This window comes from Apodemus sylvaticus, chromosome 7, assembly GCF_947179515.1.
Source record: "Apodemus sylvaticus chromosome 7, mApoSyl1.1, whole genome shotgun sequence".
NCBI lineage: Eukaryota > Metazoa > Chordata > Mammalia > Rodentia > Muridae > Apodemus > Apodemus sylvaticus.
The window spans coordinates 33,753,921-33,774,158 of record NC_067478.1 but is presented as its reverse complement, the minus strand read 5'-3'; the positions used below and the strand labels follow the sequence as shown (position 1 = coordinate 33,774,158).

The 20,238-nt window shown below is 46.9% G+C and overlaps 1 protein-coding gene across 3 annotated transcripts in view; it reads right to left on the bottom strand.

Annotated features, from left to right (window-relative positions):
- Tbc1d2b (TBC1 domain family member 2B) overlaps nucleotides 1–20,238 on the bottom strand; it is a 66,880-nt gene that overhangs the window by 30,716 nt on the left and 15,926 nt on the right. For all 3 annotated transcript variants that reach the window (XM_052187657.1, XM_052187655.1, XM_052187656.1), the window contains exons 2-3: nucleotides 15,551–15,704; nucleotides 6,704–6,872 (exon numbers count right to left, since the gene is read on the bottom strand). In XM_052187657.1, coding sequence (XP_052043617.1) covers nucleotides 6,704–6,872; nucleotides 15,551–15,686 — 305 coding nt within the window. In that variant the 5' untranslated portion in view covers nucleotides 15,687–15,704. The remainder of the gene's footprint in view (nucleotides 1–6,703; nucleotides 6,873–15,550; nucleotides 15,705–20,238) is intronic.

The following is a 20,238-nucleotide window of genomic DNA, read 5'->3' as shown; positions in this document are numbered from 1 at the left end:
ATGCTTTTAGCATGATCCAGGACTCTGAGAATTTGACTCCTGCAACAAATAGATCCAGCAGTACCAGCAGAAGAGGCCAACTGCTCCCCCTCCTATAGCTCCCAACTTGAAATAGGAGATGAGACTTGGGTTAGCTGGTTGACGGCCTTAGATAAGGCACAGATGGCCACTCTCTGGGGCCTGGTTTCCTATAATGAGACAGATGTCATCCTAGGCATGGTTAAGGTCTTCCAGTCTGCAAGTCACGGCCATGATTTCTCTAAAGCTATGTAGTCCTGATAATGAGCAGGTCCCTGAAAGTGCATGGTTCCAACCATGTCGGCAAGAAGTGCTAGGTATAAACAACCTGTGCTCCAGGAAGCTGTTACAAGCCTCATATGTCTTGGCAAATGCTGAGCTATGCCTTAAAACAAGGAAACACCTTGATTTATAAACAGGTACCACCCAGCCTCAGACATGAATGATTTCTCCAAATGCACAGGTATCTGGGCACTGGCTTGGGCTGGGTGGCCTTCTCTTTGAAATGGGGCTCTCAACGAGATGAGTCACTACCAGGTATAGTCCTAGATGACAAAACCAGTGGATTTCTGAGAATCTCAGTCACGCATACAAGACTACCAGACTTGGGGGGGGGGGTCATGAGAATAGCAGAAACAGCCAGCAGCAGAACTAGAAGACCCAGCAGCCAGCAGACAGAACCTCAAAAGGTGAGCATACCTCACCTTTTGAAAGATTTCCAGCAAGCTCAGCCTTCCCATTCATCTGGGAAGTAGTGTGTGTGTGTATGTGTGTGTGTGTGTGTCCCCACCGACCATGAAGGGAAATCACACTATATTTATGGCCTTGAAAGAGTCAGAGCAATGCCGGGAGCGCATTGCCTGGATCCCTGCATCCTCTAGCACCACTGGCTGAGCACTAGCGGTCAGCCGGACTCCGTGAGGCGGCGGTTATTCATACATGCTGCCTGGACTTCTGCACGAGGTCTAGCTCCTTTACCTGGCCTGGTCTGGATGGTGGCTAAGTTCAATGACAGAGTCATTAAAACAGGAAACTTAAGTAAAAGTAAGTACACTCCCAACAGACGTGCCTGAGCAGGAGCTAAGTGGGCCTGCGTGCCAGGGCCGCTGGCTGCAGTCTGCCCTGCCTGGACAAACCTCACATGTACAATGTCACCTGACCTTTCTAGTCCTGTTTTGCTGCTGCTGCTGCTCTTAACAGAATAAGGACATACACTTAGAGTGTAAACCTAGAATCTTACGGGCTTTTAAGTTTTTTTATTTTTCTGATTCCTTATAACCACGCCACCTACTTTCTCTCAACAATATTTTAGTGGCACGGCCACCTTTATCAGCTTTCCCCCTATGCATCTAACTCATTTTGAAGGGAAAATAAATCTCCCAATCTTAAGGAATTACTAAATGATTCGATCATATGATACAAGAACAGTTACAATGGGCATCTATCATTTATCAAGGAGAATGCCCCTCAGGTATCCGAGTGCTTGGTCCCCAGTCGGTGGAGCTCTTTGGGAAGGTTTGGGAGGTGTTGCCTTGTTGGAAGAGGTGGGCCACTGGGCCTTGGGAGCTTCAGGCCCAGGTCATTTCCAGTTATCTCTCTGTGCTTTGTAGGTGTGGATAAGGATGTAAGCTTCCGGCTACTGCACCTGTGCCATGGGGACTCTAACCCTTTCCAACATTTTCTCTTATAAGTTGCCTTGGTCATGGTATTCTATCATGACAACTAAACTCAGTCAGTAAGACCGCCATCAGTTATTAGACTCTTGCAAATTTCTAGCTCAGCTGCATGAGCAGGGCCCTCAAGTCTTATACAACAGTGTGCAATTTAAACTCAGCTCATCAGGGGAGTCTCATAGAGGACCCCAACTGAACTGGTGCATTCAGTAAATGCGCGCGCACACACACACACACACACACACACACACGGTTATCCTCAGCCCTGACCACAAGCAATTTAGTACTCATGTGAATCCATTACAAAAATACAAGACTTGTGCTACATTCCTTTTAGGGGAAAATAGCTTTAGTATTTCCAAGGTCTTTAAGTTCTATGTCGGGGTGTAGCTCAGAAGGCACAAGCTTGCTTTGCAAGCTGCAATCCTGAGAGCCATTAAAGCAGGCTCTCCATCCACTCAGATCATTCTGTTTTAACCTTCCTTTTCTTCTTCCTTCTTTTTTTTTTAAAGATTATTTATTTTGTTTATATGAGTACACTACAGCTGTCTTCAGACACACCAGAACAGAGTATTGTGTCGCTGTTACAGATGGTTGTAAGCCACCATGTGGGTGCTGGGAATTGAACTCAGGACTTCTGAAAGAGCAGCCATGCTCTGAAGCCCTGAGCCATCTCACCAGCCCTATGTTTTCACCTTCCTGACACGTGCCCACAAGTAAAAGAAAACGATATAACTAGCTGAGCCGAGTCTGAGCATTCTGCTCTGCAGACAGCAGTCCTGTGGAACACAGGGAGTCTCCTGTCACTACACCAACAATGGCGACATTCTCTCCTAAAAATGGAGTCCAGGTTGCTCCTGGTTGTTTGTTCATATTAACTTCCCTCGTCTGTCGTCTCAGGAGGTATAACGCATGGTCACTTTCAGTGAGACCCGGAGGCACAGAATGGTGTGTGACTTGTTTGAGACAGCTGCCTGTGACGTGGCACAGCTGAGCATCCTCTCAGGGAGTCTGCCGCTTCCACCATGCAGCGCCACGGCAGCCGCTGGTGTTGCTCCTGCTGACAGAACCTCTGAACTTGCTCGGAGAGTTGTCACAAACAAAGGTGACATGTGTTCTCTTTTCCAGGTGGAGACGCTCTGAGCTCTGGGAAATGGGAAGTGCACAGTACGGTAGGGCTGACTCCACCTCATCTACAGTCTCCTCTGAGGGCGGAGGGGGCTCCACAACACTACACCCCGGCCAACCAACAGCTCTCCACGTGCATTCTTGTTATTTTACTGAGACTCTGTCTTGCCAGGCAACCCAGGCTGGCCACTGTAGGATCATGCCCAGCTCTGCTATATTCTTATGTTGAAGAATGAAAGGACACGAAGTCCTCATTGGAGGGACCTGGGCTGCCTTTCAGTTCTGTTACACACTTCTGTAATGCAGCCTTGAGCAAGTCGCTTTACTTCTCTAAGCCTCAGCTTTTTAACATAAAAAATGAAGCAAGAGTCTCTGTGGTTTCCTGGCATTTTAGGAGCACAGGAGCCTTTCTTTACTAAGAAGCACGATACGGTGCTGGGCCTGGGGAGGCAGCTTTCGCTTTGCCTCCTCCACCTTCTCCCCCTGGGGACTGGGAGATGCAGTGGGGCCTCCTATCAGCTCAGTCAGCTGTTCAGAAGGCAAGTGGGACTCCAGGAGCTAGACAAGAGGGCAGAGCCGATGTGTGCTGAGCAGAAGCTCGCCAATGAAGAGGAAGGAAGCCAACAGCCAGAGTGCAGAGGCTCAGAGACTGAGAATTCTGGAAAACAGCAGACTAGAGTCACACTGCTGACACTTAGTGTCAAAGGAAGAGGCTTACAACAGCTCCTACCCATGACTCTTTGATCTATCGTGAGCATGTGCTCAGTGGCAAGAGGGGCAGAACATGGATAGAATGGAGCAGAGCAGGACGAGGGGTTGGGGAAGGACCACAGCCCAGGCCAGAGGAAGAGTGGACAGGCCCCATAGTAATCTCTTTCACAAGTGCTGGTCTTCTGAGGCCTGGAGACCTCTGTCACATTCTACTCAGTGCCAATACAAAGTTATGTCTGAAGAACTGAAAACACACACCAAAATGACTTTATTATATGCAGCCAAACACAAAGACTTATATAAAAAGAAGTATGGGGAAGACACTTGCTAAAACAATGTATCTTTGGATGGTGGCTTCTATGACATTCTGAACACCTGGGAGGACTGCTGGCTGACAGTGCTGCTCATGATGACGGGGAGCAGAAAGCTTTCAGGTATTCTAAAAACAGAGTGCAAACCTTCCTACTAACTCCCATGTCTAACTTAAGTCAAGTTTTCTAAGATTCTGCGGCCACCAAGTGTGTTGCTGTAAACATGAATGAATCACCTCCATTTAAGTAATACACACAGCTCAATAATAAAAAACCAATGCGATTTAAAATAGGCAAAGAATCTGAAGAGACCTGACATAATGCTGCTCCACAGATGATGAGCAAATGACCAGGTGGGAAACCATGCTCAATGTTGGCCTTCATCGAGGACATTCAAACCAGTGCCACAGTGAGGCACCGGCCGGTTCACACTAGTAGGATGGCTAAGATTATAAAAGGTGACAACAGGGGCTGGGGCGATGGCTCAGTAGGTAAGAATGCTTGCTAGGCAAGCACAAGCCCTTGAGAACTCACATTAAAACAAAACAAAACAAAACACCCCAGGTGTGTCCTGAACAGCCCTGTAATCAAACACTGTATGTGTGGATGCAGAAAGCTCATGAGGACTGTTGGCATTTGTGTAAATCCAGAAGGATAACTCTCGTGTGTGTGTGTGTGTGTGTGTGTGTGTGTGTGTGTGTGTGTGTGAGAATCCAGGAGGGCCACGAGGACTTGCTGGGTCCCATCCTAGCCCTGGGTCCAGAGATCTATCTCAAGGGAATAAGAATAAGGCAAAGGACATAGCAGGTGCTCTGATGTTCACATACGGGTGCAGAGATGTACATACATGTGGGCACATGCTACATGTACATAAAGAGAGCTCTCATCCAACGCTGACACAATATGTCAGACAGAATAACTGGGCCAGCCTGGCAGTTCCTCAAAGGGTTAGTCAGACACACTCATGATGGGTCTGGCAATTGGAGGTACTTAGCCAACAGAAACAAAACTGTGTCTCCATACAAAAACTTGTGCATAAGGGTTTGTAGTAATACTAACTGCAACAGTGGGCAATGGAGGGGCTGGAGAGGTGGCTAAGCAGTTAAGAGCATTTATTTTTATTTTTAGTTTTTAAGATTTATTTATTTATTATATGTAAGTACACTGTAGCTGTTTTCAGACACCTCAGAAGAGGGCGTCAGATCTTGTTACGGATGGTTGTAAGCTACCATGTGGTTGCTGGGATTTGAACTCAGGACCTTCGGAAGAGCAGACAGTGCTCTTAACCACTGAGCCATCTCTCCAGCCCGTTAAGAGCATCTATATGCTCTTGCAGAGGACCTGTATCTGGCTCCCACCCCCACATGTCAGTTTGCAACCACCAGTGACTCTAGTTCCAGGGGATTGGCTTTTTTGGCCTCCAAGGGTTCTTACATGTGGTACACATTAAACTCACACAAGCACACAGGCATATACACACATTTAAAAGAGTAAGAAATGAAATCAACTCATGTTCACCAGCTAATGAACAAGACTAAGGAAAAGAACCAAAGCGTGGCTTATTCACGTCATAGTTTCAGCTGTCAATCGAGAAGGGAGCAACAGTCTGGGAAAAGGGCCCTAATGGGGAAGTGTCAAGACTAGCCTGGCAGGGACAAATCTGTGGGGGACCGTCTGTTTACATTAACTGATGTCAGAAGGGCTGTCTGGGTCTTGGGCTATATATAGGAGGAGAAGGTGAGTCCCACGTACACCATGCATGCATTCCTTCTGCTGGCTCTTGTCAGAGGATGTGCCTTGCTATTTCAGGTTCTTGGCGCCCTGACTTCCCCACAATTTTGGAGTATAACCTGAAACTGTAAGCTGAATAAATAAAGTTGCTTCTGTCAGAGTGCTTTATCACGGCGGCAGGATCATGGCAGCAGGAAATGGAACTAGGATAGCATACACTTAGCCATAAAAGGAAACGAGATACTTATACACCACTACTCTGATAAATCCTGAAAACATGCAAAGTGAAGAAAGCCACACAATGTATTGTGCAATCTGGCTTACATGAAAGGTTCTGAATAAACAAATCTGACACAGATGGACAGCAGATTTGGCTAGGACTGAGGTGGGGAGAGAGGGAGGAAAGGACTGTATAGAGGTTGTCTGTTGAGGATGATGAAAATGTTCTAAAATGGAGTTGGGCCCACACACGTCTACAATCCCAGACTCGGGAAGCTGAGAAAGGAGGATAGTTTCAAGTTCAAGTCTAGCCTTGGTCATCTAGCAAGACTAGAGCTAAGAAACAATGAACAAAACACTCTAAAAATGATTTTCATATATAACTCTGGATATATGAAAAAAAACCACCAAATACTATGTTGTAAATGGGTGACTTATATCTCAACAAGGCCTTTCTTAAAAACACATAAAACAGACAAAAGCTACGTCCATTCTCACTGGTCCACATGGTCAGAGCACAGAACCCATAGCAGAGCAGAGCATGTGGACCAGCCCTGAGATTTAGGAAGCGGGCGGGAGAGTTAGGAAGCTGGCTGGAGAAGCCCAGCCCTGCATCTGGAAGTCACACACACACATGCACCCCCTTCAGTTTCAGTCTCTGTAGGACGTCAGCCATCTCATCTACCCAAAAGAGTCAGGCGATCAGATGAAACCATGTGATGGGATGGTCCTTGTCTCGGTGCCAGGCATGCTGTTTTCAACTTTTAAAAACTGACTTCTGCCAAAGTGTGCTGCAGAGCACAAGGACCCTTCTTCATAAATGTAAAGCGGCTTTATAATGTCACCTATAAGCACATGACCCACATTATAACTCATCTCTTCAACAGCATATGCTACTTCCCAAAGACTCACTTGAGCTCATTACCCCAGTGCTTCAGAGAGTAAAAGTTAATGGGATTCGGATGCCCGGGGGCCGGCTGATGGGCAGCCCGCTCCCCCACCAGCTCTCCAGGGGCAGCTTCCACAGCGAGCACAGTTCTGGCTTTTTCTGCAGAAGGATTTGGGTGCTGGGAAATTATATCTGAAAGAAAAGTAAATAATTGTTAGTTAACCCAAACTTCCACAGGAAACCTATCATCCCAGATAAAACACTGACTTGCTATACTACATAAGAATGTCAGTCACATGTGTAATCACACATTTTGAGGTATACTACATACATAAAACTGCTCCGTGTGTAGCTTTTGCGCCTGTGAGCTCTCTTCATCTAAAGCAGAGCCAGGCTTCTCAAAGTACAGTTATGATGTGCTTCACGGCCACCAAAAACTGACAGTGTTGGTCCAGGCAGAGAGGAAAGGCTAGAACTTCCCTCTAGTCTTGCAGACCAACCGTACACATTCAGCCAATTACTCATACACAAATAAAATAAATTTTCTTTTTTAAAAACAACATAAACTCTGGGGCTATTCCAGCTTGAAATAATATGATGCCCAAGATTTACTTGAAAATAGCAATATTTATACCTTAAATAATATTTATTTCAAATAACATGCTAAACTGTTTCAAAATTAGAAAGGCAAGTAGGGGTCGGAAATAAAGATGTCATAATAAAAATAGTAACTGATGAAGCCATCTAATAAACATGAAGATAATACTGTTACTCATTCTGCATCATGTTTAAAGAAACAGCCCTAACAATGCAAACATTTTATATTTTTTCCAGTTGGCAATGCTCTGAGAACGAGTAATGTTTGTAAACAAGACTTCGTGTTATTTGATAATGATCAACTTGATCTACATGTCTTTTAAATAAAGTATTCACAACATTAATGTGAAAGCATAGCCAAGAAGAAACTTAATTCCTAATAGGACAGGCACACCCCAGGCCTGCTTAGGGCCGGTCTCTACAAAAGACTGGTCAAGCCAGCAGGCCCAAGAACAAACCCTAGGCAGCAATGGTCCTCGGAGACGGATGTCCTAGTTGGGAATGCCTTCTTAAGGGCTCTCACTTTGCAGGCAGCTCACCAACCTGACTACTGTGTCAGTGGGAAAAACTCCAAGAATGCCCTGTGACAGCACCCTGATCATGACAGTACCCTGATCGTGACAGGAATGAGGGGCTGCTGTTAGGGATCAACACACAGCTTGTGGACATGCTGTCATGCCTCAAGCACTGATGACACAGAGCTGATACCCTAAAGGAGAATTCTTTAAGGAAGGTCAATGTGACCAATTCCTAGTCACCACAGAACACAGAAAGCCCTGGTAGCCAGACCCTTGCTCTGTGTTCATGGGTTCCAGAAGATGCCTGGGAACCACTTGATGGAGAGAAGGATTTCATTTGGAAGGGGGATTCATGAACAAAAGGGAAAAAGTTCAGATACCACTAATTCAGCCCAATGTCTAGCCACTGTGTCAGGACACTAAGACCCCAAGCCAGGGATAAGAGTCACCTGCCTTGGCAGTAACTCACATGGGTAGGAAGCTGAGAAGACATTGTTCAGAACCTGACAGCCAAAATACAGCCAGCACTCATCATCTGTGAGCCTCGGGCTAGCCCACAGGCACACTGAGATCTACTCTTTACTTCAGAGAAAGGCAGAGCCGTTCCACACACTTCCTGAAGGCTGGTCTCTTACAGACCCAACTTGAGTAAGAACATGGCAGTTCTTAGCCTGGCCAGGAAACACGCCCCAACTGGACCCATTGCTACAGTCAGTTGGTACGGTGCTCTCTCCTGTGTGGGCTGGTAGCAAGGTAGGGAGGCCACTCAAGGGCAGGGGGTGTCACTCTCGATGCAACAGGCTACCTATTACCATAAAAACTCACAGTCCATTCAGGAAAGGGTCTTCAGGGAGACCACACTGCAGAGATGATTTCTATTGCGGTCTTGAGTAGAAATGACCTTTAAAAGTCACAATTTTGCCTGAAAAAAGAAGTAGCTTCTCAGACGAGTTTGCTTGCTTCTCTCTCTCTCTTTCTCTCTCTCTCTCTCTCTCTCTCTCTCTCTCAGTACTATGTATGTATATATGTATGTATGTATCTATCCATCTATCAATCAATCTATCATCTATCATGTATGTATGTATGTATCTAATCTATGTATCACGTATGTATACATGTATGTATGCATGTATGTATGAATGAATGTATGTATTTACCTATGTATGTATGTATGTATGTATGTATGTATGTATGTATGTATCTAATCTATCTAGCTGTGTTTCAGTACTTTGTCTGCATATGTAGTACATGCCCCATACCCATGGAGGTTAGGAAAGGATGTCAGATCCCTTAGAACTGAAATTATGGATGGCTGTGAACCATCATGTGGGCACTGGGAATTGAACTCAGATCCTCTGGAAGAGGAGCAAGTGTTCTTAACCACTGAACCATCTCTCCAGCCCTGAGTATATTCTTATGGTTATTGTAGTTTCAGTTTGGTTTTGCCAGAAACCTCTGCAGACAGCAAAGTGCATGCATGCTCCAGAAAAGTCCCACGGGAAAGAACACTGAGTGATGGCCATTCCCCCACTCCTGCGTTTTAGAGTAAGGAACTGGCATCACCACAGTGGGAGAGGGGCGGGAGGTTGGATATGCTTCATGAGGACTAGGCCCTTGGGCTTGCTAGGCCAGTACTCCACCACAGTCACAATCCCAGTCTCCAAAAGGCTTTTAAAATCAAACTGAGTTTCAATTTAGATTGTGAAGGAGTGAGTAGTCAGAAGGAACAGGGATATCTTCATGAAGCTATAATTCCCATAGAGACAAGAAGCCACGGGTTCTGAGAGTCCCTAGGGTGGACCAGCCTATGCACCTAAACTAAGGCTTGCCTATCTGTCCATGATCCTCACAGAGGACACAGCCAGAGACCTGATTCGCTTGCTAATAGCACAGCTAACGCCTAGCTGCAGAAAGACTCGAGTGAACCAGGGAACATGTCTGGCTGAACGTCTAACTGTAGGAAATTGCTATGAGGCAAGAGTGGCTTCCTGTGGGTTGAGGCAATGATGCAGGAGGTGGCGAGGCCTCCACCGTTCTCAATGGGTTGACACTCATGACTCCCCCTGCTTTCCCTCTTCCTGCCACTTCCTGGCAAGTTCCCTGAGTTAGCAGAGGTTCATCAGACTCATCTTCCTTCTCTTCAATCCCATCCCTCCCTGCTCCTCAGCAATCTCAGCCCCAGCTGCCATCTATAGTCATGACAGCTGCCTTCAACTGTACAGACTCAGGATGCCTCTAGGGACCATGCTCTGGCCAGTTCTGGGCACTTTCCTCTCTGCTGTGTCCTCTTGCCCACAGCCTGACTTCCACAGAACATGGTTCTGACAACACCTTGTTTCCTAAAGAGGATGCTGAGATGCAGTGGTTCATGGTGACACAAGCCTCTCAGAGACAACACTGCTGGTTACCATGGCATATACGTAAAACACGACATGGTATCTCATAGCATTTCACAAACAGGGTAACAGACACACAAGTATGATCGCTGCACAGGACTGTGGCACCAGAGGGTGACAAATGTCTGTGGTGTTAGAGCCAACCACATGCCTCCATGCAGCCCAAAGGCCTAGGACAGTGGTTCTCAAACTGTGGGTGGAAACCCCTTTGGTGTGTGTGTGGGGTCAGTCGACCCTTTCACAGGGGGTGGATATCAGATACCCTGCATATCAGATATCTGTATTATGATTCAGAATAGTAGCAAAATTACACTTATGGAGTAGCTAAGAAAATAACTTTAGGGCTGGGGTCACTACGACACACAGAAGTGTATTAAAGGGTCATACCATTAAGAAGGTGGAGGATCACTGGCCGAGAGGGACCCCTGCCCATGCTACTGAATCCTTGTGCTCACACAGAACTGCAGAAGGTGTGACAGTTATGGGAGGGGATACACTTTTGCAGAGGAAATGTGTGGTCACCACGAGCTGTTTTCACAACACCGTTTTTTCTTAAGAAATACCATCCACATACAGGCAATCAGCCCACTACCATTGAGCTTGAGATAAAGTCTCCTGCCTCTAGACTAACTCACATGGAAGGAAGCAGAGAGGACTGTGATAACTGCGCCTTAGCATACCTGACTCCCAGGAAGCCTCACCAACAGCCAGGTCTTCCTATCTCTGCTCTTTCTCTGAAGGTCTCGAGGAGGACAAAGTAGGCAAGTGGACTGGACATCTACCCTGAATCCACTTGTGCTGTGTGGATTCTCAAATCCTATGAAAACCTGCCGGCATGCCCTTGTTTCTTAGTGGATATGAAGATCTCTATATGTAGGCAGGTGCTTTGTATCTTTGCAAAGTAACAATCTGAAGCTAGGTCCTTATCCAACCAAATCCAGCAGACAAATGGTGTTTGAGGCACACCTCAGAAGCCAGGTTGTGAAGGGATAACAGACGGAACACAAAGAGGCACAAAGTCACCCCACTTTCTAATGCCTGACTGAAAAACCACACAGGTAACAGTTTCTTACTCTAAAGGCAAGAAATATGGCAGCATATGCAGTCACGTGATAGTGCCAGACCACTACCAGCTAGTCATGCCGGCTTCTTCCAAGTAAGGCTTTGATGGCCGCACACTCAGCTGAAACACTCTGCTCCCCATATTCCCTCCCCATATCTGCTGTGGCCAGAAGGAATTGCCCCGGCAGAGTCCCTGCTAAGAGAAGCTGAAGGGCTCTGTGAAAGCATTCTCTTGTGAGATGAGGGCCACTCCAGAGACAGCGAGTGTGAATCGGAAAGCTAGTCCTAAGAATGGGGCAATGAGCGTGGCTGAGGCGTTAGTGCTCCAGCTTTGAACTGCCCGTGAATGAGAAAAATAATGTTCTTGTTAACCCAGCTTCCTCTCAAATGTAGTGAGACACAATCCTCACCCATTCCAAATCACACTATCAGGTGAGTGCGTGCGCTCGACCCTCAGCAACAGGCTTTCCCTTTTACTCCTTGCGATGTGGAGGGTGGACACACTTTGTTTTCAAGGCACAGTGTGCACTCCTGTAGTAGTGGATAAGTGACCTGCTCGGAGCTTGACGACCTGTAAATATCAGAGTCCAGACTTGGAGCCAGGCCCACACGCCTCCAGACAGAATCGCCTTCCCAGGTAAGCGCTTGGCTTTCCATGCACATGACTTTATGTCTTTTTCTCCATATTGACTTTAGGTGCCTGGAGGGTCATGGTGGGCGGACACTCAGGCTACAAATGCTAGTCTGGGGACGACGACTGGGCGACCAGGAGACAAAAGCATATGTTTTATTTTCATGCAAACCAGTGCTATGAAACACCGTCATCTTTCAGTCAAGCCAGACTTAGCCCAGTTAGCTAAAGTGGGCCGGTAAGCACAGCACAGCACAGCAAATCACAGGACACTACTACAGAACCACAACACTATATCTTTATTTTATTAGATATTTTCTTCCTTTACATATCAAATGTTATCCCCTTTCCTGGTTTCCCTCCAAAAACCCCCTATTTCATCCCCCCTCCCTCTGCTCACTCACCCACCCTCGCACTTCCCTGTCCTGGCATTCCCCTATACTGAGGCATAGAGCCTTCTCAGGACCAAGGGCCTCTCCTCCCATTGATGTCTGACAAGGCCATCCTCTGCTACATATGCAGCTGGAGCTGTGGGTCCCTCCATGTGTCCCTTTTGGTTTAGTTCCTGGGAGCTCTGGGGGTCTGGTTGGTTCATATTGCTGTTCCTCCTATGGAGCTGCAAACTCCTCCCTCTCTGCTGAGGATGATAGGAAAGGGTCTGAAATGCCGTCTTCTCTTTAACAAAGTTTATGTGTGCATATCCACTGTGTATACGCCATGTGTGTGCTGCTGCTCCCAGAGACCAGGAGCGGGCTTGAAGCTGATGGAACTGGACTGTGGGCAGTTGTGAGCCAGCGTGCACGGGTGCTGGAACCACAGAGATCCTCTGAGAGAGCAAGGAGCACTCTTAACTTCTGAGCCATCTCTCCAGCCCCTGGTCATCTTGAATTTCTACTTTAGAATTTTTTACTTTCTGGCTTTAGATAAAGATCTCAGATTTTTGAGATCACACAGCCAGCAGGCTCTCCCAGGCGTTCTAGGACTGGCTTGGCTGGCCCTGACCATCGTGTCCTGAGAGAGGCCCCCAACACCACCAATGCTGAGCTCAGCCCATGCAAGGGCCCAGGCTGCCCTGCATTTCCCCTGACTTCTTGCTTTTCTCTGCACAAACACTCTGGCTGACCGGAACACTTGAGGGGAGAGACTGGGGACAACCTCAGGCACTTGCTGATTGAGGAAACAACATGGCACACGCTCTAAGTTCCCATAGCTGGAATTCCCAAACCAGAGAACGGGACGGGGACTCCTCTCGCTCCCCAACCTAACCTCTGGTTTGCAAGGAGGCAGGCCAGACATGACGGAGGGACTCTAAGACCAGGTGCTACCTCTTTGCCCTCCTTTCAGCAGCACCTGAGTCCTTGCTAGAGAGGGAGTCATCTGTGTCCCCACAGTGAAGGCAAATGGATCTTAAAGCCACTAGCATGGAGGCTGGCCATGCCCTACACAGTTTCTTCCTCTTGTTCTGAGTGACCTTGATATAGAGCTTCTTGTCATTGAAAGAATGCTAATGGTTCCTTCTGAATGCCTCAGACTACGGGCTGGGAGCAGAGGCAGGAAGATTAGGAGTTCAAGGTTTTCCTCAGCTACAGTAAGTTTGTGGCTAGCCTAGGCTACACAAGATTCTGTCTCAAAAAATAATAAAACAATTAAAAAAAATAAAGATACAGTTCAGCTGCCAGAGTGCTTGCCTCCTGCAACCCAGCACCATAAACCAATGTAGTGGGGCAAACATGTAATTTAGCATGGGGAGTTCAAGGCTAGCCTAAAACAATGAAAATAAAAATGAATTAATAAACAAAATAACTCCAAACCAAACTAAGCCTCGGGCAACTGGAAGCCACATGCACTTGAATATAAAGGCTTCCTTTCCATTCTTAGGAGACTCAGACTGCTAGGACTTCAGGACAAGAAAAACTCCTAGAAAAACATTTGCAGGTACAAACATATGCAGTATCTGTTCACTGACCAGACAGTCTGCTAAAAACAAAACAAAACAAAAATAACAACAACAACAACAACAAAATCACACCCAACCAGGAAAGCAAGGCTGGCAAATTGGAGAGTGTAAGGTGAGCGATTCCAGAAGAAAGCAGCAACTCTGTGTGCAGAGGTCAGACAACGCTACTCTGGCGCTGTTGAGCAGAGGGTCCCACACGCTTTATGGCGTGCAGACCACAGCTTTCCACAGAAGTGCTAGAACAAACCCTGTGCTGGTTTCAATATTAATATGTACTCCTTTGCAGTGTTAGCACAAGCCAGGCATGGGGCCACAGCTTTAACCCCAACACTGCAGAGGTGGAGGTAGGTGGATCCCTACGTGTTTAAGGTCAGCTTGGTCTACGTAGTAAGTTCCAGGCTAACCAAGGCTGCAGAGTGAGTCTATCTCAGAAAAATGTAGCTAAGAATGCTAATACAGGCTGTCAATGCATCTCAGTGGGCAAACGTGCTTGCTGCTGAGGCTGATGACATCTCCGGGACCCAAATGGTAGAAAGAGAAGAGTGACACCTGAGAGTTGTTCTCCAACTCCTACATGGTCACTAGAGCACATACAGGGGCACACCCACATGGGCACACAAATGCATGCATGTGCACACACAAACATGAGTACACTGTAGCTGTCTTCAGACTCACAGAAGAGGGCATAGGATTCCATTACAGATGGTTGTGAGTCACCATGTGGTTGCTGGGAATTGAACGCAGGACCTGTGGAAGGGGCAGTCAGTGCTCTTAACCACTGAGCAACCTCTCCAGTTCCCACAAATATAATTTTAAAATTATCCTTTAAATTGTTAATAAAATGCCCTGGACATTTTAGAGTTCACTTCAGGGCTTATGAGCTCCAGGCTTGTTCTAACAAGCTATCAGGAAGGAGACACAAAAAGCAGCCTCACCCTATAGCCTTTGGAGGGGGAGAGGTAGGTCAGAAAGATGGTTTGCACATAACTGACTCATTCTTTCTAGGGGGGCTCAATACAATCAACCATCAAGAGAAGATCTTGGGGTTTACATTTTGCTTTTCAAGTACAAAAGCACGTTCTCTGCGGTGTAAATGGCCAGGACGGGCTGGAACTACAAGAATGCCATGGGCCTGCAATAAACCAGAACCGGGGCCTGGCTGTTGGGCTTTCCTGAGAGTACCAGAGGATAACCAGCGGGATGCTGTGGGATTCCTGTCCAGACGCAAGCCTTCAGGAAGCTGGCCCAAGCATGCATGCACCCATCTTTAATTATGGTAGAAAGTGGCTAGCCTCATAGCCCTCATGCGCTTGGCAACAGCCTTGCCTAACTGCACCCAGGCCATTCCAGTATTAGCTCTGTCCCTGGAGCTCTTGGCATTGTGGACTGCAGATTGTCATTTTCTTTTCTTTTATTTCTTTTTTTTAAAGATTTATTTATTATTATATGTGAGTACACTGTAGTTGTCTTCAGACACCAGAAGTGGGTGTCAGATCTCATCATGGATGGTTGTGAGCCACCATGTGGTTGCTGGGATTTGAACTCAGGACCTTCGGAAGAGCAGTCAGTGCTCTTAACCGCTGAGCCATCTCACCAGCCCTTGTCATTATTTCCATTCTGAATTCCTTTTCACTCACTGCTGGTTTGAGTTGCTGTGTCAAATGGCTACCCAGAAAGCGCAGAGATGGAGCCCTCCACCTGTGTCTTACCTGTGGTATCTCTGGCCACAAGGCCCTTGGGGAAATCCCCTGGAGTTGGGGAAGTCCTGCTGTCCCACTTCACCATGTCAAGGCTGTTGCAATATTCCCATCTTTTCTGCTGAAGCTCCTGGAGCCAGTAAGTCATGAGCTCGCGATTAGGAGCCTAGAACGAGGAGGAGGGGAACCTTGTTAGAACCACCAGTAACATAAAGAGCTAAAAATCTCCATGTATAAACTCCATGTATAAAGGAAGAGTGCAGCACTGAGAAGAGAGCAAGTTGGTTGCCCAAGAGAACATAATGGTAAGACTCTTCTGCTGAAAAACCAGCCATGCACCTCAGATATGGAACAAAGAAACGAAGTTGAACAGAGGGGAAGCATTCTTCCTGCACACTGAACTTTTTATTGCTGAGCCAGTGTGCTGGGGGTGGGGGGAAGAGCCATCCCCAGTACTGCGCAGATGTGACCCCTAAGAGGTGCAGCAGCAACCTGTGAGGCACAGCATGCTTACTGGTGCGATGTGGTGTGGTTGTGATGGGCACAGCCACCTACTTTGTGTTAGGATTTGAGGCCTGCTCCTCGGGGTCAGAGAACCTTCCCATAGCTGTGGGTGGCAGTTAATGAGGGAGTGGTCAGCACGCCAGGGATTAGTGATGGCAGAGTTATCGGTGCTAAACAGGACATCTGTGTCACCCTCTGGCTCAGACAGCATCCTTTGTTGAAGAGGAAGTGTAAAGATTAGATTGGTGGTAATCACTCAGTTTTTTTGAGACAGGGTTTTTTTACTATGTAGCCCAGACTGGTCTTGAACTATGACCTTACTGTCCCAGCCTTCTACATTCTGAGATTACATGTATGTCCACTGTACTCAGCTCAGAATGGTTAATATTTCGTTTGTCGTACTGAGTATCAGCAAACGTGTAAAGCAAGGACGACTTTCATAAACTGTGGTAGACATACACAATGAACCGGACTACTTGGAGACTAGCTTAGCAGCTCTGTATGGAGTTAACTGTACAATCATAAACTGACAGCAAAGCCTCGCTTCTCACACATGCCCAAGAGGAATGAAAACAATGCACATGAAAGCCTGTATGTGAACATTTATAAAGGCTTTATTCCCAGCTGCCAAAACCTGCCAACAACCCAAAATACACATCATCTGGAGGACCAGTAAACAGACTGGCAATCTGCATAACGAAATGAAGGAAGTACGGATTCACAGAACATGACTACTGCTGCATACTGCTCTGTGAAGGAAGCCAGGTCACAGAGGCCACATGGTGATAACCGACAGTGACATATGTATGAGGACAGCACCAGTATTCAGTTTCTAGGCTTGAGTACAGGTGAAAGAGGAACCGACAACCACGGGCAAATACGGAAAAACAGGCATCAAGGACTTATCATCCTGCATCACGACCGCTATGGCAGTCTTGATTCTACACACTGGTCCAAACCCATGGACCAAAGAGTGAATTTCACGCAGTACTATAAGTACATGCATAAAATAAGTAAATAAATAAATAAATCAACCAAGGGCTGAGGGGATGATGGCTCAGTGGGCAAGAGTTCTTGATGCATTAACATGATAACCTGATCTCACGTAAAGAGACAGCCATGGTATCTTACGACTTACGACTCCATCACCATGAGGGGTTGGGGCGGGATATTTTATAATAATATAAGAATAGTAAACTACTGGTCTAATCAGTAAGAGACTTATCTTCTTGAGTGAATAAGGTAGAATTTGACAGAGCAGGACATTTAATGTTCCCCTGCAGCAACACACAAGCACAGGAGCCCATAAACACCATACGGGCTCATGCATTACACACACCACACAAATGCATGTGCATGTACAATCAACCAATATACAAGGGAATCAAATTATGAACAAAGTTGCAAATAAGACAGTATTGGTCACATAGTTGCAGGCCACCCCATGCAAAAGAAAAATGCTATGCATGTCACAACTCTGGGGGCTTTGTCAATGCTGGCATATGGAGTACAGATGTCTGACACAGTGCTTCCCAGGTCACAGGTCATGCATGTCTGATAGCAAGTAATAGGCCTGGAGGCCAAGCTGTTACTTTCTAGAACAAGCTCCAGGTACTGACCCTAGCCTGAGCTCTTTGCACACCTGGCCCAAGGTAAAGCAAAGTGTGAACTTTAGGATCTCTGAGCATTTAGAGGCAGCTCTTTCCAGCTCAGCCAAGCGTTTGTTTCACTCCTTCATTCCACAACTTTCACTGCGCACCTGTCAGCTCCTGGGAGCTGGAGTCTGGCCCCTTAGGAAGAAAAGAAAGCCAATCAGTTGTTTCCACAAAAGGTTGGGAGCTGAGAGAAAGGGCACCGGGTGAGGCAACAGCTCTGGAAGAAGGACCCCTGGCCATGCAGGGGAAAGAGATCACAGATGAGGGCCAACACCTGAAGGCTTGAAAGCTTCTGAATAGTGTCTTAGACAAGGCAACTTGGGAGGAAAGCTCTTATTTCAGCTTACAAATCCTGATCTCAGTCCACCACCGAGGAAAGTCAGGGCAGGAACCTGGAGGCAGGGGCGAAGCAGAGGCTCTGGGAGGGCACTGCTTACAGGTCTGCTCCCCATGGGCTGCCCACCTGCTTTCTTATAGAACTAAGGACGCCCAGCCCAGGGCTAGTCTATCAGGCATGAAAACCTGGGTTTGAGTTTCAAAAAGAAATCTAGAAATCAGTGCCAGGGAGGTGGTTCAGGGGTGAAAACACTTGCTATGTTAGCACGAGGACCAGAGTTTGGCTTTCCAGAACCCGTGTGAAATCCACATAAAGAGTGTGGCAGCTGTTTGTAATCCCAGCACTCAGGAGACAGAGACGGGTCCTTTCCCAGGATGGGGGGCAAGGCCAGGTGGAATCTGTGTGCTCAGGTTAATCGTGCCTCAGTAAACAAAAGAACAGTGATTAAGAAAGACGTTGTCCATTCAATCCCGAGTCTTCACAGTCTTCTGAACCCTGTGAAGGTTCACACGTGTGAATGTGCATACATACATGCATATTCACAGTCACAGAAACCTAGGCATGAAATGGATACAGTGTGTCTGTTTATGTCCACGGGGCTGCAGTCGCCTCTGGTCAGAGAAGCTTGCTTTCTGTAGTGCACAGCAGTAACCGCAAAGACTCATAACCAACCCAAGCACTGAAAAGAAATGCCCCCCAAATGCAAATCCACACATGGGACATTTACCTTACCTCTTCCAAGGCTCGGGGGATAATGGAGAAGAAGGGTAGAACGAATAAAAGAGCCAAAAGAAGGGAAGAAGAGTTAGTTACTCTTATACTGTTCTTTAAGACAAACTAAATGTGCCGGTCTCACTGGCTCCAAGGATGTGGTGCCGTGAAGTCAGAGGAGGGGTGCCTGGTTTCTTATGTTCTGTTACTGCTGCTAGCTCAGGAACGCTCAAATTCTCAAATTCAACTGAGCAGACAGCACTGATCCCCACATGAAAGACCAAACCAAGCACCTTGGACGGTTGGATGGATGTGAGAGGTGAGGCAGATAAGGGCTTGTGGATACAACTGTGGCTTGGTAGCACTTAATGCCTCTAAGAGCCATGATATCAGAGAGCGGAGCCTGGCACGGCTCGCTCGGTTGAGGAGGAACTGTTCTTGACCGCTGCTTCTGAGGTGCCACCTCAGAATGTGATGCTTCAGTTGCTACCACAGTTCTTATACCTAGGCTGCCAGAGGAGTGAATTGAGAAACCCGCTCGCTCACCCATAGATGGGTCAGGCACTGGCTTTCTGTTCCTTCTTGAGGACCCCAGGGACTGACTTTCCTCCCACCCAGACAGCTTTCACCTCGGTGCTCAAAATAATACTATATTAAATCATTTAATCCCAGGGCTGTTCATTTCAGCAGAAATTTCCTTTTTTAAATAAAAAAAAATAGAAGTGTCAAAAGAATTTATTGGCCATTTTATATGTTGACAGTCCAGATATGATGTGTATTATATAACACTTACTGGCCTTTTTGCCTGACTTAGACTGTTCCGTCATTAACTATGCAAACCTTTTCAGCAGAGCTCTCTTAAGGGCTCCCCACAGTAGGACATATTACCCGGGAGCCTGGCTGAGGACTTGGGCAAAGCCAGGGAGCTGGGCTTCACCTGTTAGCAGTCTCTGCTTGTGACTGCCTCTCCTCAGCGGTTTGTTTTCTGGGACTCCAGTCCTCCAGTGAGAATGTTCACCTATCAAAACTCTACCGTCGGGAGGGCTGGGTTGGGCGCCTGCTTGCCTTGGAAGTGTGAGGGCCTGAGTTTAATTCCCAAACCCACATTATTAAAACAGAGGAAGGAAAAGAAAGAAGGAAAGCGGCAGCATCAGTAACATGCTTGTAATTCCAGTGTGGAGAGGCAGGGCGAAGGGATCCCAGACCGTGCTGGGTAAATGACAACCTACTCCAGGCCAAGGAGAAAGCTTGTCTCAAAAACAAACAGACAAACAAACAAAAAGAGAGGAAGGGGGCATAGAGAGCACCCAAAAATAACAGCTAACATTGTCCTCTGGCCTCTGTATGTGTGCATGTATACACACATACATGCATGTATACACCCTGAACATGTGGTGCACGTCTCTGTCTCCCCAACCCCAAACTCAGTCCATACATTTAGAAACCATAATAATTCTCTGACATGTGGCCCCATTCCTAAGAACTGATCCCAA